The sequence below is a fragment of the Giraffa tippelskirchi genome, chromosome 6, assembly GCF_054371585.1.
Source record: "Giraffa tippelskirchi isolate mGirTip1 chromosome 6, T2T-mGirTip1v1.2.pri, whole genome shotgun sequence".
Lineage (NCBI taxonomy): Eukaryota > Metazoa > Chordata > Mammalia > Artiodactyla > Giraffidae > Giraffa > Giraffa tippelskirchi.
In genome coordinates, this window is record NC_137280.1 from 15,539,971 (window position 1) to 15,567,167 (window position 27,197).

The following is a 27,197-nucleotide window of genomic DNA, read 5'->3' on the forward strand; positions in this document are numbered from 1 at the left end:
CCCAGGTTCATCCCTGGATTGGGAAGATCCCCTGGAGAAAGGAATGGCAACCCACTCCAGTATTCTTGCCTGGAGAACTCCATGGACAAGGGAACCTGGCAGGCTATGGTCCATGGGTTCACAAAGAGTAGGTCATGTCTAGAGATTCAGATGCTATAGAAAGGTGGACTAGTTTAGCGTATCTTTTTTTGATCCCATTTTGAGAAGTTATTGTAATGGGGGCTAAGAAAGATAGTATTAGGGTTCCTGATTATTTGATGGCTCTAAGAAAATCTTCCAGTTAAGATTCCAAGTGTAAGAAATCTTTATAATATCTGTAAGCCATTAAGCCCTGATGCTGGGAAAGATTGAGTGCAGGAGGAGAAGGGGACGATGGAGGATGAGATGGCTGGATGGCATCATCGACTCGATGGCCATGGGTTTGCGTGAACTCCAGGAGTTGGTGATGGACAGGGAGGCCTGGTCTGCTGCGGTTCATGGGGTCGCAAAGAGTCAGACACGACTGAGCGACTGAACTGAAGCCATTAAGTAGATACATGGACATAAACTTGGGTGAGTTTTGGGAGATGGTGAGGGACAGGGAGGCCTGGTGTGCTGTAGTCTATGGGTCGAAAAGCATCATCCAAAACTGGGGTACTGAATGACAAAAAGTAGATACATGCATGTTCCACAACATAAGATATTCTGGAAAAAATACTCCTTTTCCCAGGATGAAGTTGCGGGAACTGAATTTATTTTGCTACTTGAAACAACCAAAAAAGAAATGGGCAAATTATATTGAACAATGATTTCAAAACACTAGAGAATAAGAAAAGTTAGACAGCAAACCCTGAGAGACTTAAGGTAAAAATCACTAGGAACCAGTGACTTACACATTTGGAGAATAAAAGGAGGGAGTCCAATTGGTGTTCCAGGTTCTGGTTTGGGTAGATAGTGAGGCGATTATATGATAGGACTAGCATCTTTTCAGGGTTAGTGGGAAATTGAGAGTTTGACTTTACATGTGTATTTGAAATGCATATGAGATATCCAGTTATCTCTTACACTGAATATTCATAATTGAGTTTAAGGAATAGATGCACCGTATAAATATAATTTTGGAAATCATCTACAGATGGTTAAAACTAGGAGAATTCAAAAAAGTATGTTAAGTTGAAAGAGCAATGGGCCAAGTGAATACCATTTCTAAAGTAGTCAGTAGAAGAGAAAGTCTCCTTGAAGAAAACCCTCAATGAAAGATCAGAAATGTTGGAGGAAAGGTCAAAGAGTTCAAGGAAGCCAAAGATGTGTAGAATTTCAAGGAGCCATTGTCAACAGTATCAGATTCTTAATGTTAGCTATGGGCTTTACTTCGCATATTTGCAATATGAAATGGTTAAATTAAGTAATGTTTAAGGTATGCACTATTCTCATGTTCTTATATGATTCTTTTAGTTCTTTGGCTTGTTTTGTAATGATACAGTGCCTTCATTAGGTTTATTACAAACAATGAACTTAATCTGGTATGTCATTCTGGATTAGTTACAAGTAAAGATATTGATGTTTCTCTTTTTTTCTTTCTTTTGTTGGTTTTGATTTTGGCTAAATACACATATAACATTTACCTTCTTAACCATGTTTAAGTGTACAGTTTAGTCTGATGTTCCTTGTTGACTAAGCTTTTTGTGTATAAATTAACATTTAATTAAATCAGTACTAAATGATTTATGTTTGTATAGATAATTTTGAAAATGATCAAGGCACCTTTCTTACCTCACTCCTAGTCCCAGTCCTGTCTTATACGTACCATATACTTAGACATTTTCAGCTGTTTGTATATTCTGAAAAACTTCAGAATAAAACTAGATTCTGATTCAATGATCAAAATTTAGACTCTAAAACTGAGTTTTTAAAAGAGTTGTGTCCATTCTCCAAGACATTTTATTAGCCAAATATAAAAAAGAAAACCCTGAAGTTGTCATCAGATTAAACAAAACACCATAACTTAAAGTCATCTAAGGATTATTCTTTTAATGGAAGTTTGAACAAGTAAATGTGCTTGGAATCAGAGTTTCTGGAAAGTTGATTTTGGAGCCAAAGTTGATATTTGCTAAGTTCATGTACTTTATTATTTTAGAAAGATGTACATTGCATTAAGACATCAACAGTATTTGTGATAACCTATTTATTTTTCAGTGGGAAAAAGAATTTCATGCTTCATTATAATTGGATTGTTTTGTAGTACTAAATGTAATCTTGAACATTTTTTAAAATGAACTTGGATTGGAGGGCCTTTTCACCATAGATTAGCATAGACTCTTTGTTTTTTGTAGTTTTCCTCTGTTCACTCATCAGCAAAGTTTCTGTCTATTACGTTTTTGTTCCAGAACGACATAATTGGCAATGGCATGTGGTTGACAAAATAGAAGTACTCTGGCCTAAGATTTACTAATAAAGGAGAACATTACCCTGGTTTTTGCCAAAATCAGTCTTCTTGACTTTTACATTGAAGATTGTGTTGCTGTCCTATGGCATTTCCTGGGTGTTTTGGCTAGTTTCTAATAACAGACAGCATAGTGTCATGGACACTTTATTTTCTATTTGAAAGATCCTGAGCTCCTTCTTTTGCTAATAATGTTTTTTTCCTTTTAGGAGACAACTTCCCAGATTCTGTGAGATTTTGGTATGAGTATCAAAGTCAGATAAGCTAGAACAATTGAATTTTTTTCTCCCAGAAAGTTATACATGTATAACAAGAAATGTAGTAATCATGTCACATGATACACCTAATGTTCTCAAGTCCAGTGAATTTCCTGGCTTATCTGCAGGATTAAGTAAGAGTAGATATTAGACATATCAGTTGTCAGCCACATTAATGTCAAAAGTAATCAATTACATTTAGTGCTTAAAATTTTGCATAGAAGGCTATAGTTTTATTTATAGACATTGATAAAATGACATCAGTTGCATGATAGTTCGTTAGAAAGAGGAAGTCCTTATTACAAGTCTAGGGATTTTTTTCTTGTCTTCCCTTGACAGGTATTTATGAGAAAAGTATGGAGATTTGTAACATTTCACTGTGGAAAAGAAGATAACCAAGGTGCACTTTTGGGGTTTTTAGCTAAAGTCCTGAATTGTGTATATTTAAATTTGTACTGAATAGGATATTCCAAATATTTTCATAATGTATTGTGAATTTATAGAATGTGAAGTGGTTTGGGCAATAGTTTATTTATGTTTCATAGTGCAAATATAATACTACTTATTTTGGTGGCCTTTATATGCATAAATAGCTAAACCATAAGCCAATAGCATTTTAAAATAGAAGGATTGTGAGCATCTTTTACAAATCCATGAGAATTAATGTATAGATCTGGCGTATAGTAGATATTTAGTGTATGTTCATTGACTTTATTTAGCAAACATTTTGATGACAGTTAATATGTTAACCTTTATTTCAGAGCTGATTTCCCCCATTTACAGATTAGGAAGCTGAAGTCATGAAAAGATTAAATAGCTTGTTAACGATTCCACAGCTAGAGTTGAACCCATCTGGCTGACAAGTCAGTTTTATTAATCACTCTACTAGGTGTCTGTGAAATGAAATGATGAACAACATGGCATTAAACAGCTATTTTAATTAACATCATTATCTGGTGCTAATAAATATAATTGTTATTTAGTACCACTTTCATACAAGGTGCTGTACTATGTACAGAGACTGTAGCGTGAACAGAATAGGCACAGTATCTGACATTATAGATTGCATGCTCTAGTGAAAATTATGTAAGGCTATTACTATTTCAAAATCCTGTTTCAAGTTTCTTAAATGCTCTATAGTCCTGACTTCGAGCTCAGTTAATGGTGACTGTTAAAGAATGCATGAATAAAAGAAAGAAAAACTGAATGAAAATACAAACTGCATTGTTTCTTCATTCTTATTTTTTATTTGAAATTGTGTCCTGAGGAGTAAATACATTCATACAGAGAACATTTTATTCTATATAAAATTTCTAAATACAATTATCACTAGATTTTCAAGTTTTGAAGAAAGGAAAACATTTGGGAAATAGCATTATTTTAAAGGTCAGAAAATATGGTATAACATTGTAAAGCATTTATATAAAGTTAGTCTATATGATCGGAGAAGGCAATGGCACCCCACTCCAGTACTCTTGCCTGGAAAATCCCATGGACGGAGGAGCCTGGTAGGCTACAGTCCATGGGGTCGCTAAGAGTCGGACACGACTGAGCGACTTCACTTTCACTTTTCACTCTCATGCATTGGAGAAGGAAATGGCAACCCACTCCAGTATTCTCGCCTGGAGAATCCTAGGGACGGCGGAGCCTGGTGAGCTGCCGTCTATGGGGTCGCACAGAGTCGGACACGACTGAAGCGACTTAGCATAGCATAGCATAGTCTATATGATGGACAGTTTGCTAATTAAGATGCTTATTAGGTTAATGCATAAATGAAGCCTGTCTTAGTTTCTTCTTTTTAACTGAGTTGTGATCACAGTTGTAGAGCACACAAATTAGAAAAATCAAAGTTTACCAAACCATATTTATAGAGGATAGGGGATACACAAAATATGTCTTTTTAAGCAGCACTTGAAATTACAGGAAAAAACAGAACTTGGAACTTCAGAAAAATTGCATGATAATCATTTCACTTATTGAAATAATACCAAATAATTTCTACTTTATTGGTTTATCCTCAGGATATGATACTTAGCTATGTAGCCCTTGACCTAATAGGAATCAAAATAGAGGTGGTTCTACTTCAAGAATTTGTAATAATCCCTTCACTTTAACACATGAATGTGTTCAATATTGGCAAAAGAACATGTTGCTACCAAAACTGAAATAAGATCCTTGAAACAGAAAGGATGTTGCCATGGAAAAATGAAGTAACACTCAGTGCAGCTGTGATGCATTAATGAATAGGATATTTTTTTAAAAGATCATTTGTGTTTGGTGTGGCTCAGAGGGTCCCAACCAGATGGTTTCCATGAACATGATCTGACCCCCAGTTTGAGGACTTCTTACTGGCAGATTACTTCATTTTCTTTCCCTTGGATTGTCAGATCCTTACATTAATGCAAAATTTACTGCTGCAGATTTATATTCACTTACATAAATCACTCAACATTTTACATTAAAACCAAAATTTTAGACATACAGTTTAACAGTTATTTTAAAAGTGTAAAAAGATTTATGTGTTAGCTTTAGTATATATAATAGATGTAACATTATAACAAGTTTGAGCAATTTGGATTATATGTTTTAGTTCTTATCATTAAAAGAATCCCTGCAACAAATTATCATTTTTTGGAAAGTTTATTTTTTAATGTTGTTATGTGTATCAGGTTATACTGTGGATTTTGTATGCATTGCTCAGGTTGTTTTGATTTGATTAAATAATTTATTTCTGAATTAGTAGAAACTTAGGAATATTGTGATTATGGAAATTTTGGCACAGTTTAAATTTGTTTCTCAAGACATCTGTGTATAAATTTGTATACAGTGACCTATTAAACTAATTACCTCACATTGTTGAAAGCATTTGTCAGCCTAGCATCATTATCTAAAATGTTAAATACTGACCCGTCATTATTTGAGCTTATAACCATAATTAATATAGGAGAATATCCTGTCAATGTGTCACTCTAACTTGTGCACTTTAGCATCACTAATGAATTATGTTATATATTTGAAACAAAATGTAACATATTTGAGACAATGTATACTTCTATTTCAGAAGTTAGAAATGTTGTGATCTTAATGTTGTGATGAACTACTTAACATATACATTTTTAATCATCTAATATAACATCTAATCTAACAAGATGAACTACTTAACATATACATTTTTAAATCATCTAATCTGATTTAACATCTAATCTAACAAGATTAAATTCTAGAACTAAAAATTTTCATACTGTATGAACCAATGTACTTATTTTTGTAAATTTTAACTTATATTTTTCTTCACTGAATTCATTGGTTTATCCATGCACAGAAATACTAAAGGAAAAATGAGTTAGTGCACTTATAAGACTGGCAAATTATTTATCATATCAAGGAATTCCAGACCTGTTACATACCATGCTCTCACTAAGGACTATATTAACCCCAAGAGTACGTGTATGACTGTAGTCTTAGTTATCTTTTGTAAAATATGGTCTCTTTGTTATTTTAAGTTGCTAGACTATTCAAACATTTATCAAGCAAGCAAATTTTAGTTTTTATTAGATAATAAATTCAGGTAATAGCTTTGTGTGCCAAATATTTCATAGAAAATTAACAGGTTATATTTTGTATTTTATTAAAAATAATTTAAGTATGCTAGGCAGTTTGGGCAGTTTACTAGCCAGGTACAGAATATCACCTTGTAATAGAGTCAGCTTAGACTAATAGGCTTTAACTTACATTGCTTTTGAATTAAGTACTCATGATGTATTCAGTTTTTTATTTGGTCTTGCTTAGTCTTACTTTAACTCTGTTAGGGCCTGGCAACCTAGCTAAGTACACTGGGGGTAAGAAATCATAAAAATTTCATATGAAATCACAATTGAGGTAATAAAACAACATATGATAAAAGTAAGGAATAGCGCTCTGATTTTTAAGTCTCCTGAATTCTCTTCATTGCTACATGTTACTAATGTGTTCTCCTTTAGTGTTTCTCCAGAGATATAATCTGAGCATTTAAAGTATTTTTTCTTAAATTTCTGTCTGTAAAGTAAAAGACAAAGGGACAAATTCACATAGAAATAGATGTTTGTGGTTTTTTTATTTTTTAAAGTAAGAGCAACAAAATGCTAGTCAGCTCTAAGGCCTTAGCTGGTGTTAACAAAATGTAAAGAACTGCAAAAAAAGGAGGATTTTCTCACCTTTTTTTGCCAACACATTTTCTAACTCAATCATGTTTCTTGGAAAGAACTGTGGAAAGGCAGCTATGTTTTCATTTCAGGTCACTGTGGTCTTTTGATTAAATTTATAGCAAGAAACAATACCTATTCCAGTGTTTGTTGTATTCTTTAATAAAATCAACTCATAGACATAAGTATGGGACATTTTCTTTTTTGGGCTTGATATGTATTCTGGTAACGATATTAGGTGATTGAGATTTATTTATTCTCAAATTTAATCTGATCCAAATATTTTGATTCTGTTTTTCTTTTCTAGCTTGAAGTACAGTCTTGTTGTGTGTTTATCCCAAATGATAGTTTGCCTTCTCCTAGTACAATTGTGTCTGGTGACATTCCTGGAACAGTGAGAAGTTGGTACCATGGACAAGCCGACATGCCAGGAGTGCTTGTCCTCTGTCTCCCTCAAGTGAAGATTGTCAGTGCCGGCCACAAGCACATGGATCCTCTCCAGGAGATCCCATGTGTCATCCCACGGCCCATCCTTGAAGAAGGTACCTTTTCATTTTAAAGTCTTCCTATGGCTATGATATTTTATACTGATATTTTTAGTTTTACTGTGTTTTTTTTTTTTTTAATAATGCCAGTACATCTCTAAATCAGTCGTCTCATTGAAAGAACTTCATGGAAATGAACTAAGTGATGTACAAAGTTGTTCTAAAAAGATAGATGAACAAACTAAATGAACTAAGTGATGCTGTTTATTGATAGGCACACCTTTTATTATATATAGATGAAGACAACATACATATAGAGAGAGAGAGACTGTCTGCCAAAGATTATATGCATACAATATAATCACTGAAATGCTCAGCACAGATAAAATTAACTTGAGAAGAAAGTTGGTTTCGGATGTTTGCTTTAAGCTGAACTAAGAATTATAAGTAGGTTGATTTTAATTTAAGCCACTTGACTTACGAATAGATGTATCATAAATACATAAACCGTTTATGTATTTATGATTTACACCATTTATATCAAGCTTGGAAATTTTCTAGATTACTCATTTATGTAAATAAAGTAGATAATTGTGTGATGATTGGAACCATGGCTCTTTCTTCAATAAATACTTGATTTCTAATATTGCAGTGTTTTCAGTTGCAGGTTCATACCCTTTTGAACTTGGATGCATTCATTTCAAACTATGTGAACCTGGAAAAGTTTTGAGTCACAAAGTCAATAGCGTGAATCTATATTTTAAAAACAAGGCTCAAATTTTTGACAGTGCTAAATAGGTCAACACCTTGTTCGTATTATTAGGATGTAAGTGTATGAATCCTGATATCGTTCAGATTAGCACACATACTGTTATTGAAAAGTTAGTGAAGTCTTCAATTTTTTTATTTTGACTTGATGTTGATTTCTTGTCTCCCTTTCTCTGTTGTGATTTCCATTGAAATCTAGTTTTGTTAGGTTTATGTAAGCATTATTTTATCCAGAAATTAAGATTGGTACTTAATAACATGAATACCATTATCATAAAATCATAGAATTCTAATAGTTAGAAGGAACTTAAGAGTTCTTCTAAAGTGCTCTTTGTCTTGATTTTTTCTCTTGCATATTGGGCATAGCTGTTATTTGCTATTCATTTTTGGTTACAGGAAATTCCTTATTATCACAATAGGTGTTATGTATCCTATTAAGGAGATGCTAGCCTCATAAAATGAGGCAGGGAGTGCATCCTCTTTTTAAAAAAAAAAAAATTAACTCTGCAATGATTTTTGAAAAATTGATTGGTACCTTGATTTTTGTTAAAACTCATTGCTAAAATTCACATATTGTAAAATTCCTCCGTTTAAAGTATATAATTAGATGATTTTTAGTGTATTTATAGTTTTTATGCAACCATCACCATCTAATTTTAGAATAGTTTTATCACTGTAAAAATAATTGGTACATCATTAGCACTTAGTCCTCTACTGCCATCCCCCAAGTTCCCTGGGAACTATCTTTCTATGAATTTGCTTGTTTTAGACATTTCATGATTGGAATAAAAAAACTTGTGGTCTTTTCTGACTGGCTTCTTTCACGTGCCATAAATTTCAAGGTTGATTCATGTTGTAGTATGTATGTCTTCATTCCTTTTTATAGCTGAATAAGAATTCATTTAATGAATATACCACATTTTATTTATTCATTGATTATTTGATGGGCATTTGTGTTGTTTCTGTTTTTTAGCGATTATAAATAATGCTGTTATGATCATTCTTGTACACTTTTTGCATGGACAACGTTTTAATTTCTATTCATTTCCATTCAATTCAGTCGCTAAGTTGTGTCCAACTCTTTGCAACCCCTTGGACTGCAGCACGCCAGGCTTCCCTATCATAGCATCACCAACTCCTGGAGCTTGCTCAAACTCATGTCCATCTAGTCCGTGATGCCATCCAACCGTCTTATCCTCTGTCACCCCTTCTCCTCCTGCCTTCAATCTTTCCCAGCATCAGGGTCTTTTCCATTGAGTCACTTCTTCGCATCAGGTGGCCAAAGTATTGGAGTTTCAGCTTCAGCATCAGTTCTTTTAGATGCATATAGTAGAATTGTTGGGTCATTTGTTAACTCTGTCCTTATCTTTGAAACTACAAAGTATCTTTGAAACTGATAAACTGACAGTTATCAAAATGTCTGTTCCATTTTGCAATCCCATGTCAGAGAATGGAGGTTCTAATTTTTTATATTGAAGTACAGTTGATGTATAACATTAATTTATCCATATCTGTGTCACCACTCATTATTGCTGTATTGTTACTGTCTTGTGGATTCTAGCCATCCCAGTTGCTGTGAAGTGCTATGTCATGGTTTTGATTTTCATTTCCCTAATGTCTGATGATGTTGAGCATCTTTTTTTTGTGCTTATTGGCCATTTGTAGATCTTGTTTTGTGTTTTCTTCTTATATTCAAATTCTTTGCCCACTTTTTAGTTGAGTTATTTTTCTCTTTATTGTTGAGTTATGAGTTCTTTATATATTCTGATATCAGACCCTTAATAAATATGTGACTTGCAAATATTTTCCCCCATTCTCCCAGTCTTTCCATTATCTTAATTAATTGTTTGAATTTAATTATGTAAATAAAAAATTGTTTCCTTTATAGTGTTATATATGTTATTTGTAATTTCTTTATCCCCTGCTGTATTGGAAATTATCCCTTAACTATTCTTTTTCTTTTTTTTTTTTAATATTAGAAATTAGCACTCTTTGCTTAAAGTCAACTCTAGGTCTAGAAATCTTAAGCTGTGTATTTAATTTATTAAATTATGCATTAAATCAAGCTATTTACTGTGCTCCTGAACAACACACAGGTCTGAAAATACTTTAATTCATTCATCGTATCTGGATATATAGGATATCACTTAAAGAATAATTGCTTGTATTTATTGTGAGTATATAATCAGGACAAGGTTTGGAACATTTATTTAGTGAAGAAAAGTTTTAGTTGCTCAGTTGTGTCTGACTCTCTGCAGCCCAATGGACTGTACCCAACCAGTCTCCTCTGTTCATGGAATTCTCCAGGCAAGAATACTGGAGTGGATAGCCATTCCATTCTTTGGGGGATTTTCCTGACCCAGGGATTGAACCTGGGCTTTCTGCATTGCAGGCAGGTTCTTTACTGTTTGAGCCACCAGGGAATCATTTATTAAAGAGCCAGATAGTAAATGTTTTCAGTTTTATCTGTTTCTTGGACTTGCTGCCACTTCTTTGGCATGCAGAAACAGCCACAGACAATGAGTCAATGAATTGACATGACTGTGTATCTATGAAGCTTTATTTACAAAATCTGATAGTCAGATTTGGTCACGGACCATGTTTGCTGACTCTTACACTAGTGCTTTTCTAGACGTTCCTTCTTACAATTCAGTCCTCTATCCTACCGCAGGTCATTTTCCTTTTGCCTTTTTCTGATGATATGTGGTTAGCAAGCTGAATTTCATTTGTTTGAATATTTTTTTATTTTGCTAGATATATAATTTATATATCCAGATATATTGCTAGGTATAGAATTTCTTGTTATTTTAGTCTGGCCTATTAAAGATACAGAGGCTTCCCTTGTAGCTCAGTTGGTGAAGAATCTGCCTGCAATGCAGGAGACCCGGGTTCAATTCCTGGGTCAGGAAGATTTCCTGTTGAAGGAAATGGCAACCCACTCCAGCATTCTTGCTGGGAGAATCCCATGGACAGAGGAGCCTGGCAGGCTACAGTCCATGGGGTTGCAAGAGTCGAACACGACTTGGCGACTAAACCACCACCAATTAAAGATACTGTTGTGCTGACTCTTTCGCTTTTCATTGTCCTATTGAGAGATCCACTTGCAGTTTATGTTTCCTTGAAGATATTTTGTCCTTCCTCTGTGGCAAATTTAAGAATTTTTAAAATCTTTGTGTTTTAAAGTTTTTATATTGGTGTCTTTTATGATTTCTCCAAGTTTTCTGGCATGATCTATTCAGATATTACCTGTGTCTCATTCTTTCTTGTATATTTGTAGAATTTTCCACTTTTTTTTTTACTGCATCATTCTTGTCTCTTCTTTGTACTTCTGTGTTTTTTCTCTTTGACTTGATGACCTGCATTCTCAGTAATTTCTTTAATCTGATCCTTCATTTCATTAATTTTTTAAAGTTGTGTCTGATATGCTGTTAAAGTTGTTTATTGAATTTTAATAAGCTTTTCTAGAATTCAAAAGTATCATATAGAAAACTGTACAATTCTTAGTACACAGCAGGGTACATTTTATACTAAAGCTACTCATGTTGCCTACATCTGAATCAAGATAAAAAATATTACCAGGTGATCTTCTCTAGTCCCCTGAGAGCCTCTTTTTCTTCAGATTTAACCTATATCTTGATACCTAAATCCATAAATTAATGGGGGAAATGGGCCAGTTTCATTTATGGTTTACCCTAACATTATCGTAGCCATTTGCATGCAAGCCTTGTGTCCTGTTAAGTTCTACACTGCAAATTGGCCTAAGGCTTTGTCTTTAATCTGCCTTGGTGTGAACAGGAGAATGTTCAAATTTTACCTGTTTAGAAATGCCTCAGGCTATTTGTTTTGCTTATCTCTTAATTTCTGGCTTCTTCTATTCCCTGGCCTTAATCATCTTTACTATTGGGAGAAGCTTATTAATGATTTTATGGAGTGTGTGTGCTTGTGTGTGTTTGTGTGTTAACAGATATAAATTTTAATCATAGTATGTGTTGCATAGAAACATTTTATAAATACATTGATTTTCATTTGTTTTTAGGGCTAAAGTCATTCAGGGCACTAAATCTGCCATTGTTTCTGGAAATAGAATCCCTCAGTAATTTAAAGATGTTATGACAATATTATAGCCCCCCCCAATGGATTTTATGAAAGGAGTAATATATATACACTACTGTATTATTTGTTATCTCTTCAATACTCATTTAAAATCCTTCTTATTTCTGTAACACTCCTGCCAACTTCAACTGTTTGTCCTTTTTATTTGATAAATTGTTTTATTCTTATTGTGTTTTCTAATATATTAGGAATGAGTTAAGAACTATAGAAATCTCCCTTTTTAAAGCATATAATGTTATTATATTCTGTGATTTTTTTTCTAGAATCTTAGTTTATTTTCAACTTAAAAAAACGTCATTTACCAGATGGAGAGAACTATAATCAAATAGAAACTTCTAAAGTCTATTTTTCATACTCCCTAGGAGACTACAGAGTGACTGTATAATCAACATCGAAACCTAAAGTAGAAACACTTTTTAACCACCTGGTTATTGCATTGGTCAAACCTACCCTGAAGAGATTATTTCAAGCTATTTAAAACTTCTTCTGGCATTATAAAATTATAGATACTAATTTCTTATGAAAGACCACAAATATGTTTTTTCATTTTAAAAGTTGTTTGTAAAAATATTTGCATAGAACCCTTTGATGCGTATGTGTAAAGAGTACTTTACATTATATCTTTATATCTGTGCATAGATGGAGAAAGAATCTGAAGGTCTGTTCGTTTTTCAGTTTTCAGCTAGTCCTGGTTTCAGCGTCACTCTGCATTGTCTTTTTCCAGCATATTTGAGTATTAGAACCTGTTGAATGATGGATGTCATGAATCAGATTGAACCTTTATAGTTTATTTTTCCGTGTCTCAGTCACTTGCTATATTTACAAGTTTAAAAAATCATCAATGCTACACATCTGCTGTTTTGTCTTCTGTTCTTATCCTCATTTTGATTTACAATGCTTTTTTTCTCTTTTCACTGTCACTTTCCTGGTTTCAGAATGTAGATAAATATTTTCAGTCATTCATGTTCAACCACGTACGAAATGTGTCTAAATCTGTATACCACCCTCCAAATATATTCCTTTCTAGCCTCCTCCTCTGTTACTGTTGTTTTATGTTCATTTTTGTTCGGGCTTCCCTGGTCGCTCAGACAGTAAAGTATCCGCCTGCAATTAGGGAGCCCTGGGTTCGATCCCTGGGTCGGGAAGACACCCTGGAGAATGGCGTGGCAGCCCACTCTGGTATTCTTGCCTGGAGAATCCCCATGGATAGAGGAGCCTGGTAGGCTATAGCCCATGGGGTCACAAAGAGTCAGACACAACTGAACAACTAGCACAGCATTTTTGTTTAGTAAATGTTTTTTGATAAATGTAGGCAGTGGATTTGGTGAGGTCTGGGGGACATGACACAGGGGAAGATAAGAAAACTGGGGACAAGGAGATTAGATATTGTAGCTAGCTATGATAGTTGTATAAAAACATGACTGTCTAAACCAGAATGGTGGTGCTAGGAATGGATAAAATGGGAAAGAATAGAGACATATTTGAGATTAACAAAAAATTGGCTAAACTTTGTGACTCTATTAGTTATAGATAGTGAAAGAGAAGTAAATATGTAGAATAACTCCATGGTTCCTAGCCTGGATATCTGTGTAGAAGTTTATATGGTTAATATTATGATTGCAAATAAAAAGATTTAGTTTTGGGTGTGGAAGATGGGAATGATGAATTTAGCTTGGCGCATACTGTGAAGTGTTTGTGAGACATTCAAGTAAATTTATCTAATAAGCCATTGCATATTTAGGTCCAGAGCTCAAAAGAGGAATCATTGTTAGAGATATATAATGTGATAGAGGAAAATGATGTGATCAGCTGAAGTCACTTATATAGAGAAAAATGTATAATCCATATAGAAAAAGGGGGAGAACACTAATGTTGATTGGAAAGGAAAAAGAAGACTGGAATTCTCCAGGCAGGAATACTGGAGTGGGTTGCCATGTCTTCCTCCAGGGGATCTTCCCAACCCAGGGATCAAACCAGGTCTCCTATATTGCAGACGGATTCTTTACCTCCTGAGCCGCCAGGGAATCCCAAGATGAGGATTAAAAGATGTGAAAGGAATTTGACAGTTTTGGGTGATTGGTTTCTCTTATCACCATACTTTCAGAGGAATAGTGTTAATGCAAGTCAGGTGATAGTGCCCTAAGGACTAAATGGAAAGTGAAAAACTGTTAGAACAAATTTATAGTGTCTTTTAAAAAATATTTGAGAAAGAGAAAGAAGGTTTTTGTATACCTTGATATTCTTTCATTGTAAACAACAGAAACCAAGTCCGGGTAATTTAAGCAAAAATGAAACATTGATTCATTGCCTATAGCCCACTGTAGAAAGCAACTTTGGATATTTAGTTAAAATTTTGGTATTTCATCACCATTTGACTAATGGTTATAAAGACCTTGTTTTCAATTAAAACTTTTATTTCTTAATCTTTTTTTTTTTTTTTTTTTTTTTTTTTAACTTGTAGCTCCTGCAGAGTTTTCTTTCTCTTGCTCTTTGTCTTTGGTGTTCCTTGGTTATCATTCTGGAGTGCTAAATTTCCGTTAAAAATTTGATTTTTGGAACTAGTGTTTAGATTCAAAATACAGTGATCTAGTCATTAATGATAGACTAGATCATGCAAACATAATGATCGTATGAATATAATGAAAAAAAAAAAACCTTTAGCATTACAGTATAAAAGATGATCAATAGGATGAACAAAAGGGTTCTCATTATATAGATGGGGGCCTTCTTCTATACTGAACTTAGACTTCTAAAGTTCAGAATGAGGAACTGTTTGTTGAAATGTGGTATCTGATTTCAATTGCCATGGAAGGGAGAGATGATTGCTAATATAGCCAGATTTAATCTGTGTAGGGTGTTTGAGTCAAAATCAACATCTTGGGTTTCATTAGAGAGCATTTGCAGTGAGGCTTGCAGATGTAATTTGCTACATCCAGCTCACACCTCTGAGCAGGTGGGTTTCTATCCTGTGCGTAGCAGAAGTTTGTGTTTCCTTCTTTGAAAGAGTTGCCTGTGACTTTAATAAAATATTTTGACAGACTTGGAATATTGAGATCATTTATAAATTAAAACTCTGCCATTGTTGGGTTTAGTGAGTTTTAATAAAAACTGATGTGAAAATTGTTGAACATCTATGAAAAACATGAGAGCTATTTTTCCGTGTAATTCTGGTCACCTCAGTGGTTCGTATGTATTGTTACAATGTAGATTTTTTAAAATTTCATAGTTTGATTATTATAATTTCCACTTACTCTGAACGATGATGATGTACTGTTGCAATAGTTTTTTCCCCAGCTTTACTCAGTGTCTTTGACTTTAATTCTTAAACCTTATGTAAATGAGATCGCCTGGGGAAAAGAGAAAGCCCAGAAGAAAGGTACAGATTTGTTCTTGAGGATGTTGTTTTTTAAATAAGTTTCTTGGAAGGCATCCTATAAGTATAACAAATGAAGCTAAGCTGCTGAGCTGCCTAAACATATTTAATATAATTGCTACAGACATCGTCCTCTTCTCAGTAGCTCACATTCATCAGTAACTCACATTCATCCTGCTCAATCATTTGTTTACCTGTGGATTCTGTGACTTTTAAAGGCCAGACAAGGAACTTTACTTTATTTGCTGTTAATCAATTTTGCATTTCCACCCACACAAATATTTATTTTAAAAACACAAACGAGTTTGACAGATCTAATATCCTGCTCACCTTTTAAAAATAAATTGTATAATTTACAGCCTTAAGATCTTAAAAATACGGTTTTTGAGTGATACCAAGGTAACATTCTAATTAAAGGGATACAGTTGAATATAAAATTATGTAAGTTTAAGGTATGCAGCATGCTGATTTGATATATATATTGCAATATGTTTATCCGTGTGGCGTTAGCTAACATTTCTATCAGGACACATAATTATCATTTATTTTTTTGGTGAGAACATTTAAGATCTACTCTCTTAGCAACTTTGAAGTGTGTAATACAGTAATGTTGACTGTAATCACAGTGCTAGGCCTTAAATCTTCAAATCTTTTATTTGCAAGTTTGCACCTTTTAATTCTTCAGTATCTCTCCCATTTCCTCACCCTCGAACTCCAGGTAACCACTATTCTTCTATTTCTATGAGTTCGATTTTGTAGATTCCATATGCAAGTGATATACAGTATTTGTCTTACTTTATCTGGCTTATCTAACAGCATAATGCCCTCATAAAAGGAAATTTGGAAAGAGAGTAACATATATAGGTGAAAATTAAAAAAAAAAAAATCATTTGATAATTACTTTTAACAGTTTAGTTTTGCTAATTTCTTTCCATTGTAATATTGTTAATTTCTTCCCATTTTGTGATATATACACATACAATATTCATTATGTATAATGAAGGGCAGTATTAAAGGATGTTCAAACCACCAGACAGTTGCACTCATCACCCATGCTAGTACGACTGTGCTCAAAATCCTGCATGCTAGGCTTCAGCATTACATGAACTGAAAATTTCCAGATGTTCAAGCTGGTTATAGGAAAGGCAGAGGAGCCAGAGATCAAATTGCCAACATTTGCTGGATCATAGAGAAAGCAAGAGAATTCAGAGAAGTTGCATTGACTACCTTAAAGCCTTTGTGTGAATCATGACAAACTGTGGAGAACCCTTAAAGAGATGGGAATACCAGACCATCTTACCTGTCTCCTGAGAAACCTGTATGTGGGTCAAGAAGCAATGGTTAGAACCTCATATGGAACAACTGACTGGTTCAGGATTGAGGAAGAAGTACCACAAGGCTGTTTATTGTCACCCTGTTTATTTAACTTATATGCAGAGCACATCATGCGAAATGCCATGCTGGATGAGTTATAAGCTGGAGTCAGTATTGCTGGGAGAATTGTCAACAACCTCAAATATGGGGATGATACCACTCTAATGGTAGGAAGCGAAGAGGAACTAAAAAACCGTTTGACGAGGGTGGAGAAGAAGAGTGAAAAGGCCAGCTTAAAACTCAATATTTAAAAAAAAAAAAAAAAAACTAAGATCATAGCATCTAGTCCCATCACTTCATTGCAAATACAAGGGGGAAAGGTGGAAACAGTGACAGATTTCCTCTTCTTGGGCTCTAAAATCACTGTGGATGGTGACTGCAGCCATGAAATCAGAAGATGATTGCTTCTTCACAGGAAAGCTATGACAAACCTAGACAGTGTATTAAAAAGCAAAGATATCACTTTGCCAACAAAGGTCCATATAGTCGAGGCTATGATTTTTTCCAGTACTCATGTATGGATTTGAGAGCTGGACCATAAAGAAGGCAGAGTGCCAAAGAATTGATGCTTTTGAATTCTGGTGCTTAAGAAGAGTCTTGAGATACCCTTGGACAGTAAGAAGATCAAACCAGTCAATCTTAAAAGAAATCAACCCTGAATACTACTAATTTGGAGGACTGATGCTTAAGCTGATGCTCCAATACTTTGGCTACCTGATGAGAACAGACAACTCATTGGAAGAGACTCTGATGCTTAGGAAAATTGAATGAAGAAGGAGAAGAGGGTGACAGAGGATGAGATGGTTGGATGGCATGACCAACTCAATGGACATGAATTTGGGAAAACTCCGGAAGATGGTGAAGGACAGGGAGGACTGGGGTGCTACAGTCCATGGGGTCACAAAGAGTTGGACATGACTTGGTGATGGAACAAACAAATAATTATTATATTTATTATACAATTAAGATAATAATGCCTGAGAAAAACATTCAGTCATGTTTTTTCTTTTACTATTTTATCATGAGCATTTTATATGAACTGAACATTTTTTAACCTATTAAAAGTAAGAGAGTTTAGACTTTCGCCATTAAGTACGATGGTAGCTATAAATCTTTTAAGATGATTTATTTATTTATTTAGTTGCTCCGGGTATTAGTTGCAGCAAGCAGTATCTTCAGTCTTTCTTGAGGCACTCGGGATCTGTAGTTCTGGCATATGGTATCTAGTTCCTTGACCAGGGATCGAACCCTGACCCCCTGCATTGGGAGCACAGAGTCTCAGCAACCACTGAGCTGCCAGGGAAGTCCCTAGCTGTAGATTTCATAGATGCCCTTGATCAGGTTGAGACGAATCATTTTCTTCTCAGTTTATTGAGACTTTTTATCATGAGGTAGTTTGGAGTTTTATCAGGTATTTTTATGAATCTAATGAGATGATGTGTCTTTTCTCCCCACTTTATGCTATAATGTGATATATTTCATTAATCAATTTTACATAACTAATTGATTAATCTTGTATTTTGGGATATAGACCACGTGGTTATGGTGTGTCATCTCTTCATATGATGCCAAACATAATTTGCCTTTTAACTTTTTTTATCTATATTCACAAAGGATTTTAGTCTACAGTTTTCTGTCAGTGTCTTTGGTTTTTATATCAGGGTAATACTGGTCTCATTGACACATAGTGAAGTGAAAGTCACTCAGTCATGTCTGACTCTTTGCGACCCCATGGACTATACAGTCCAAGGGGATTCTCCAGGCCAGAATACTGGAGTGGGTAGCCTTTCCCTTCTCCAGGGGATTTTCCCAACCCAGGGATTGAACCCAAGTCTCCTGCATTGCAGGCGGATTCTTTACCAGCTGAGAGATGGTAAAGCGTCTGCCTACAATGCAGGAGACCTGGGTTTGATCCCTGGGTTGGGAAGATCCCCTGGAGAAGGGAATGGCAACTCACTCCAGTACTCTTGCCTGGAAAATCCCCTGGACAGAGGAGCCTGGTGGGCTACAGTCCATGGGGTCGCAAAGAGTCAGACACGACTGAGCAACTTCATTTCACTAATACTGGTCTCATAGAATTAGTTGGGAAGTTGTTTCTCCACCTTTGTTTCTGAAATATATTTCCTTTGTGGAGGATTGGCATCATTTATTTAAATATTTGATGGAATTCACCTGTGAAGCCATGTAAAATTGGTGGACGATATTTTTAGTAAAACTTTTAAGTTTGAATGCAGTGTGTTTTCCTTTTAAATAGCATTTAGTTAGAGTTTGATTTTTTGGTCAGGCTGACAATCTCTTATTTTTAAATGGGATCGTTTGACCGTCTATATTTCATGTAATGATGTATTTCAGTTAAATTGGTCATTTGCTATTTGTTAATTGTTTCACTTGTATTTTTGTTCCTCTGTTTTTTATACCTTCTTTGTTTTAAATGGGTATTATAGTACACCATTTCATTTCCTCCATTGTTTTTTTTTAATATGTATTAATTAATGATGGATCTAAGAATTATTTTTTGCATTTGAATTTATCACACTCAACCTCAGATATATTTTAACTTAATTCTGCTAAATTATAAAATAATTATTTGAACATAGTTCTGTTCTCTGTTCCTTTCTGTTCATATAAATATATTACGTCTCTATGTGTTGTAACCCAGCAGCATAGTTTTACATTCATTGCTCTATGTAATTAACTGCTTTCCTTTGCCAGTCTCCAGTTTGTTTTCAGTGAGAGCTGCTCCACATGTAGAAGTATTTTTGATATGTTTGTTGGGAAAGGTGAGTTCAGTGTCCTTTACTTTTCCATCGTGTTTGATATCCTCCTCCAATACCACGTTTTCTTTATTCATCTATTGATAGACACTGAGGTTTTTTCTATATATTGGATATTGTGAATAATGAGCCTCTGAACATTGGGGTACACTTATCTTTTTCTAGTGATCTTGTTGTTTTCATTGGAGCAATACCCTGAAGTAGAATAGCTAAATTGTGTGGTAGTTCCATTTTTAATTTTTCGAGGAGCTTTCATACTATTTTCCATAGTGTTTGTACCAATTTACATTCTCATCAACAGTGCACCAAGGGTTCCCTTTTGTCTGCATTCTCCCCAACACTTGTTATTTATTGTCTTTTAATAACAGCCATTCTGACAGCTGTGAGATGTCATCTCATTGTAGTTTTGATTTGTGTTTCCCTGATGGTTAGTTTTGTTGAGCATCTTTTCCTGTGTCTGTTGGCCATCTGTATGTCTCCTTTGGAAAAACGTCTATGCAGGTCCTTTGCCCATTTTTTTAATGAGATTGTTTTTATGATAGGGTTACTTGAGTTGTTCATGTATTTTGGATACTGTGGATTCTCAGATTCTTGGAAGGAATGTAGCCTTGGATCGTTCCAACTGTTTGACATTTGAGCTTCTTTATTGAAGTTCTTGACAGTGTGTGTGTGTGTGGTTTTTTTTTTTTTCTTTAATGACTTCTAGCCCTCATTGATGGAGAAGGCAGTGGCACCCCACTCCAGTACTCTTGCCTGGAAAACCCCATGGATGGAGGAGCCTGGTAGGCTGCAGCCCATGGGGTCGTGAAGAGTCGGACATGACTGAGCAACTTCACTTTCACTTTTCACTTTCATGCACTGGAGGAGGAAATGGCAACCCAGTCCAGTATTCTTGCCTGGAGAATCCCAGGGACGGGGCAGCCTGGTGGGCTGCCGTCTATGGGGTCGCACAGAGTCGGACACGACTGATGCGACTTAGCAGCAGCAGCCCTCATTGATAACTTTGTAAACTTTTAATGATTCCTTTAATGCCTTTCCACTCCCTATAAAAGCTGTTAGAGACCACTTTCCCTCCTGGTTCAGATGTTAAAGAATCTACCTGCAATCCCAGAGACCTGGGCTCTATCTCTGGATTGGAAAGATCCCCTAGAGAAAGGGAAGGCAACCCACTCCAGTATTCTTGCCTGGAGAATTCCATGGACAGAGGAGCCTGGCAGGTTACAGTATATGGGGTCACAGAGAGTCTGACAAGACTGAGTGCCTAACACTTTCACTTGCATGCTTTTCTCGAGGTTATCTGATTATTTTCCCTACCCAGCATACAGCCTCTTTATTACTTTAATGAAAGCATTGACCACTTCCCATCAAAACAGTTTCCTGATGCAGGACCTTTATACTTAGTATTCACCTTCTAGAATATTTTTTTTCCTAAGTAACTTTATGCTTTTTGTCTCTATGGAATGTCGTTTATCTGAGTGGCTTTTCTGGACTATCCTATCTTAAAGTGACAGCACTCTGTTCTATTATCCTGCTTAATTGTTTTACAGAACATCTACAACTATCAAAATACTGTATTTCATTAAATTATTAGTTTATTATCCTTCTTTCCACAACTAGAATGCAAGCTCCATGAGAATAGTGAGGCTGTATTGTTTACTTCTCTCTCCCTAGGTCCTTGAATAACATCTGTTTTTACATTTAAAGTTGCTTAGCCATGTCTAACTCTTTGCGACTCCATGGACTATACAGTCCATGGAATTCTCCAGGCCAGAATACTGGAGTGGGTAGCCTTTCCCTTCTCCAGGGGATCTTCCCAACCCAGGGATCAAACCCAGGTTTCCTGCATTGCAGGCAGATTCTTTACCAGCTGAGACATAAGGAAAGCCCAAGAATACTGGAGTGGGTGCCTAACCCTTCTCCAGGGATCTTCCCGACCCAGGAATCAAAGCGGGATCTCCTGAATAACATCTAGTATATATTTACTTCAGTAAATAACTTGTTTAACAAGTGAATCTACCTTACCTGAAATAAGTCTTTAGTCTGCTGTCATTGCTTAGGACCAACCCGTTTTTATTCATTTATCTATCTCTGTCCATCTATCCCTCCCTTTCTCCTTTCTTTCCTAGCTTCTTTCTCTCCTTCCTTCATAAAGTAAATATTTATTGAGTGCATACTATATTCTATGCACTTATGTTTTTAAGTAACTTGCTTCATCAATTATAACTTTCTTACTTAAATGCTTGTTGTCATATAAAAATGCTAACATTTCTTTCAGCTTTCTCAGTTAACAGAATAAATCTGTTATATGGAAATCCAATGGAAAACTTTTAACCCTTGATATTTGTTGATTCGTTTTTGAAATTTTTAACTTCTTGAATAACCACTTGCCTTGATTCCTTTTCTGTGAATAATAGCTCTTTTTTTTGAATATCTTTTGTGGGCTGTTTTCTCTATATACTTTGTTCTTCACATATATAGCTTTACTAGATATTTTCATCTAGATCTATACTTAACCTGTCCCCTTTTCACTGATGGTTTACAAATCTATAAGATTTTCACATAGCTGACTTCTTTGTTTCTTTTTTTATATCCTTAGTTATCTATTTGACCTAGATTGTCCATCAGCTAGCAGTGAAAACATGATAGAATCTTGTGTTAGAGAGTAACAGCTATTTTCAGTACCAAAAATTGCTCTATTCATTAATTTCACAGCTCAGTCCCTGATCACACCTGTCAGCTTTAGCATGTTTTTAAAGGGGTTCACCTGAGCGGCAGAGAATGGAGCCATATTTGAGTTGCCAAGTTATGGATAAACATGATCTCCAGGACTTAAGTTTTCCTTCATACTATTCCCTTCATTTTGAGATTTTCACAAAGTCATTGATTCAATCTCTTCATTTAGAATTTGGAATAGTTTCTTAAACTGAAAGAGTATGTCATCCATGAACTTCCTACCTTTCAAAAAAATTCTTTACATAGTAATACTAAATAATAAGTGAAATTCATCAAGGCTTTACTTTTTATATTTTTACAAAATAATTTTGTCCCTTTACTCATTATTCTTTTGTCTTTTCTTTTGTCACTAAGTTTATTCTTTTACTACAGTGAAATAGTCTTCTCAATTCCTGTGAACAGAAAAGGCATGGGTTGGCTTAGCGCTTCATGTGGAAACAGCAAAGGATTTAGGAATTAGAATTTCTCTTCTGACAAGAAGGGGTAGTCAGAGCTCTCATTCTTACTGAAGTCTCTGGTGCGAAATCCAGCAAATTGCTTTAGAAAATTTTGCTGTTCAGGTAGTATTGTCTTGTTCTATGGCACTCAAGAAACCAGTTTGTCAACTTAAGTAAATTGATATGCCTACTCTTAAGTCAGTAATGTAAAATGAACACACACATGTATATCTTTTGTTCCTAACAGATACTTATTTATTAGTAGAGGTAACATAGCAAAGCTTTTATATATTAGTCAGTCTTGCTTTTCATCTAATAGTAAACAATTCTTTTGTAGAAGTCTTTGGAAGATAATAGATTTAACTCAAATTGACTAAAATGACTACATGTACTATGTGTTGTATTAAGGAAAATGATAAATGTATTCATTATTTAGAATGTCTGTTGTAAATCTTTAAGTATTTTTATTATTGTTGTAAATATAATGTATGTATCTGACAATGTTTTGAACAATGAATCATGTCTTAAGCATGTCTTAAGTTTTGAGAATACAGTGTTGGTAAAATATGTATTCAATTAAATAGCTTAATAAAGGATAATTGACTATTCAGTTATTTAAGAAAAAGCTAACATAGAAAACAACCAGGAAGCAAAAAACAGCATTTAAAAATAAGGATATTAAATGTACTCTATTATATTTATTTTTAAGTTATAATCCATATATCACTGAGTCTTGAGACCCAAGAAATATTTTATGATAATGTTTCCTTAATTATTTAGGTGTCTTTGTATAATAATCAGTGAGGTAAAGCTTGCCATTAGTTAGTGGCAAACTGCTTTAGAAAATACGTAGTATTGTAGTATCTCTTGACAACCCATAGAAACTGAGGGTATATCTTGTCAGTTGACCGTATGACCTTAAATAAAGAGAGCATTGGTATAATTTTGACATTTCTTTTGAAAGTGTTAAGTAATTACTACTATATTAATTGCTTGAAGGGACAGTGTGAGGCTTTGAGATTGTTTTAGTTTTTTAAAAGCAATAATTGTTCTGGTTTTGCATTGTTTATAACTGCAATGGTAGGTTTTAAAGACTTAAAAACCAATTAATATTATATGTCTTTGCGTAGTAATGAAATGTTGATGGCTAATTTATTATTAAATCAGTAATAATTTTAAGAAATGAATAGTACTTAGCATTGAATGCTTGGGTTTCTAGATGTAAAGAAAATATCTCTCAAATTTGAAGTGAATTATCTATTTTTTCGTTATTTAATAATCATGAGGTTTTAAATATAAATTTTATTTTTTTAACTTGCATTAGTTTATACCTGCAGTACATTTTATATTTTCTAATACAAAGCAATATTTTCTTCTAAATGTAGAAATTTGGTTACAGAGCAAATAAAATTATACATTGCCCATTTTCATTTCCTTTTCTTCCAGGCATTTCAGCAGTTCCCTTCGGCCAGGAGAATTGATTAGGTTTTCTATTTTTTTAAATGCCTTCATTCCGCAAACATTCCCAATGTTTAAATTAACATCATGTGGAATTAAAGAAAGTCTTTTATCTCAACTGTCTTTAAATCAATTTAGTGCTAAGTGTTTTGGGAAAACAGTGTCAGCAGTTTTGGCTTATTTATGTTTGTAGAAAACAGTGTATCTGTTTCCAAATTGTTAACCTTTGCAATTCAGTTCAGTTCAGTTCAGTCACTCAGTCGTGTCCGACTCTTTGCGACCCCACGAATCACAGCACGCCAGGCCTCCCTGTCCATCACCAACTCCCGGAGTTTACCCAAACCCATGTCCATCAAGTCGATGATGCCATCCAACCATCTCATCCTCCATTGTCCCCTTCTCCTCCTGCCCCCAATCCTTCCCAGCATTAGGGTCTTTTCCAATGAGTCAACTCTTCGCATGAGCTGGCCAAAGTATTGGAGTTTCAGCTTCAACATCAGACCTTCCAATGAACACCCAGGATTGATCTCTTTTAGGATGGACTGGTTGGATCTCCTTGCAGTCCAAGGGACTCTCAAGAGTCTTCTCCAACACCACAGATCAAAAGCATCAATTCTTTGGTGCTCAGCTTTCTTCACCGTCCAACTCTCACATCCATACATGACCACTGGAAAAACCATAGCCTTGACTAGACGGACCTTTGTTGGCAAAGTAATGTCTGCTTTTAAATATGCTATCTAGGTTGGTCATAACCTTCCTTCCAAGGAGTAAGCGTCTTTTAATTTCATGGCTGCACTCACCATCTGCAGTGATTTTGGAGCCCAAAAATATAAAGTCTGATACTGTTCCACTGTTTCCCCATCTATTTCCCATGAAGTGATGGGATCAGATGCCATGATCTTAGTTTTCTGAATGTTGAGCTTTAAGCCAACTTTTTCACTCTCCTCTTTCACTTTCATCACGAGGCTCTTTAGTTCTTCTTCACTTTCTGCCATAAGGGTGGTGTCATCTGCATATGTGAGGTTATTGATATTTCTCCCGGCAATCTTGATTCCAGCTTGTGTTTCTTCCAGCCCAGAGTTTCTTATGATGTACTGTGCAAAATCAGCAATGTGTGATACTGTGTAAGGAAATCCATACTATGTAATTTTTATAATTTCACTTAGGTTTAAGTTACTGTTATCTAATCAAGTCCCCCTTCCCAATTGTTGACATGTATCACATAGTCTCACATTGAATTTTATTTATTCATTTTGTCCCAAAGCTTTGTCATATTCACTTTCTTTTAAATTATTTTGTACAAAGTACTTCAGTATTTGATTATCATTTTTCTGATAATTAATTTATCACTAGTCTTTTCTCTGTTGATAATATAGAGGTTTTGCAAATTCACACAAATGGAATTTTCAGCCTTCTTTCTTTTTCTTGTTCTTTAGACAGTTTGTTTGACATTTTCTGAATTCTGCTAGCACTAAATAATTTTTATGAAAATAATCTTGAAGGTCTCAGATTAGTACATGGGCCTGGTCTATCCTGGTCTGTCATATTTTAACAACTCCTCAGAACAGTATATTGCCAGTGTTGTAAATAGATGAGGTGCTTTTATATTTTTTTTTATTGTGTGTGTGTATGTGTGTTTAAAAGGAATGGTTGTGCGATAATGATGTGTTATGTTTTGGAAATTTTTTCATAGTGTTTAATTGTCGGAATGTTTGTCATTACACATTAAGATCTTACCTTCTAGGTAAGATGTGCTTTTTAAAACAGATGATCTGCTTGCTAAATAAATGAATGTAAAGTATAACCTTAAAAGGTTCTGTTTAAGACTTAGAAAATGGTATACCAAATTTCAACTTACGGTCTGATTCCAAAGAAGAAGCAGACACATATCTAAGATAGTACCAGTGTCATTTGAAATTCTTTTTTTTAATTTAATGAATTTAAATGTGGTGTTTTTTAATCCAACATAATCATCAGTTAGCGTTTCTTGGATAACATGAAATTTGAAAGACTATATATAGCTCTCTACCAATTTTAAAATATGTAGCCTGAAATCATTCCAAAATATTTTAAGACAAATTTGGCAAAGCCTTGATTTTGTAAGTAGCATGGAACCTTGTGTAGATTTTAAAATAATTTCAGAATTAGTTACGGATGATTTAAAGTTGGTCATTCTTCTTGGGGGCAAAATATTTAGTTTGTTTTGAAACAATCCAGATACTTAAAGTCTATATTATCCTATCTCTGTTGACAAGTCTTATTTGACTATGCTAAAGCCTTTGAATGTGTGGATCACAATAAACTGTGGAAAATTCTTAAAGAGATGGTAATACTAGCCCACCTTACCTGTCCCCTGAGAAACCTGTATGCAGGTCAAGAAGCCACAGTTAGAACCAGACTTGGAACAACGGATGGGTTCAAAATTGGGAAAGGAGTACATCAAGGCTGTATACTGTCACCTTGCTTATTTAACTTATGTACAGAGTACATCATGGGGAATGCCAAGTTGGATGAAGCACAAGCTGGAATCTAGATTGCCAGGAGAAATATCAACAGCCTCAGATAGGCACATGATACCACTCTAATGGCAGAAAGTGAATAGGAACTAAAGGGCCTCTTGATGAGAGTGAAAGAGGAGAGAGAAAACGCTGGCTTAAAACTCATCTTTCAAAAAACTAAGATCATGACATCTGGTCACATCACTTCATGACAAATAGAAGGGGAAAATGTGGAAACAGTGACAGACTTTATTTTCTTGGGTCCCAGTTTCACTGCGAATGGTGACTTCAGCAATGAAATTAAAAGACGCTTACTCCTTGGAA

The 27,197-nt window shown here is 34.7% G+C and overlaps 1 protein-coding gene and 1 long non-coding RNA gene across 40 annotated transcripts in view; one reads left to right on the forward strand and one right to left on the reverse strand.

Annotated features, from left to right (window-relative positions):
• VPS13B (vacuolar protein sorting 13 homolog B) overlaps positions 1-27,197 on the forward strand; it is a 752,042-nt gene that overhangs the window by 348,052 nt on the left and 376,793 nt on the right. For 37 of the 39 annotated variants that reach the window (XR_014057390.1, XR_014057381.1, XR_014057388.1 and 34 more), the window contains one exon: positions 7,168-7,402. Coding sequence is in view for 19 of the 39 variants with exons in the window: in XM_081503358.1 (XP_081359484.1) it covers positions 7,168-7,402 (235 nt within the window). In the remaining 20 variants the exon portion in view is untranslated. Of the gene's footprint in view, positions 1-3,018; positions 3,899-7,167; positions 7,403-27,197 lie in introns of those variants that run through there. The other 2 variants (XM_081503375.1, XM_081503376.1) reach the window with 1 other exon arrangement.
• The window catches only part of LOC145511025 (uncharacterized), a 55,006-nt gene that overhangs the window by 8,755 nt on the left and 19,054 nt on the right, over positions 1-27,197 (reverse strand). The window lies entirely within an intron of this gene.